This window comes from Microtus ochrogaster, chromosome 10 (genome assembly GCF_000317375.1).
Source record: "Microtus ochrogaster isolate Prairie Vole_2 chromosome 10, MicOch1.0, whole genome shotgun sequence".
Classification (NCBI taxonomy): Eukaryota; Metazoa; Chordata; class Mammalia; order Rodentia; family Cricetidae; genus Microtus; species Microtus ochrogaster.
This window is the reverse complement of record NC_022016.1, coordinates 61,086,381-61,087,325: the sequence shown is the minus strand read 5'-3', so window position 1 is coordinate 61,087,325 and position 945 is coordinate 61,086,381. Positions and strand designations below refer to the sequence as shown.

The window sequence follows — 945 nt, the reverse complement described above, 5'->3', positions numbered from 1 at the left end:
CTCTCTCCAGCCCCTAATTCATTCTAAAAGGATTTCCTCTTCTTCCTGTATCTTACCTCCTGCTCTGCAATCCTTACTGCAATGTCCTGCCTGGCATCTCTGTCAGTCTTAGAGCTGGCCGGAAACTGAATTTGTTTGAGGAGTCTCTGTTCACACTCCTCCAGGCGTAGCCGGATATTTTTCAGCTCTGAGATGTACACTTTGGCTGCTGACTCTTCTTTGTCCTCTGTGAACACACAAGCACAGATCACTCAGCTCCACCTGAGGACAACAGAGCACCACTGGCTCCAGCAGATCAGAAGTCCCATTGATGAAAGCAAGGTCTTATTCTGGAGACCTGCAGAGTCTGAACATTTTACATACACCAGGAAATGTGACAGGCTGGTTATCATTAACAACCAAAGAGTATCAACTTCCACAGCAGGACTACGAGAACTCATCTGTAAGGTTTTCTGTATGAGAAGGGTCGTCAGCACCCTTCAGGGCGCTCCTCCCACTGCTCTCCCTCCCTCTGCCTCTTACACACACCATTCTCCATTGATTTCACCAGGTGCTGGAAGTGGGCTTTACAAACTTCCACTTCCTCTTCCATTCGCAAGCGATCAGCTACTGAGAAGACAGAAGAGTCATGACTGTCCTGTAGAAAGTCTTCATAGTGCGCCTGGAGGTTCTTCATAACCTGGTGGCACTCTCCTGGGGCTAAGGAACGGAGCTTTAAAAAAAAAAAATTAAAATAAATAAATAAATAAATTTCAAAAGAATAGAAAAATACTATTTTTACTCCCCTTCCTTTTTTAGAAATATATTTTAATTTTTTATGTGCACTAGTGTTTTGCCTGCACATGTGTCTGTGTGAGGGTGTCAGATCCCCTAGAAGTCAAATTACAGATAGTAGTGAACTGCCATGTGGATGCTGGGAGTTGACCCTGGGTCCTCTGGGGAAAA

General features: G+C 44.8%; 1 protein-coding gene across 1 annotated transcript in view; it reads right to left on the bottom strand.

Moving 5' to 3' along the window:
- Nucleotides 1–945, bottom strand: part of Macf1 (microtubule-actin crosslinking factor 1) — a 342,147-nt gene that overhangs the window by 139,060 nt on the left and 202,142 nt on the right. Inside the window, exons 25-26 of the mRNA XM_026782286.1 lie at nt 529–712; nt 57–226 (exon numbers count right to left, since the gene is read on the bottom strand). Coding sequence (XP_026638087.1) covers nt 57–226; nt 529–712 — 354 coding nt within the window. The remainder of the gene's footprint in view (nt 1–56; nt 227–528; nt 713–945) is intronic.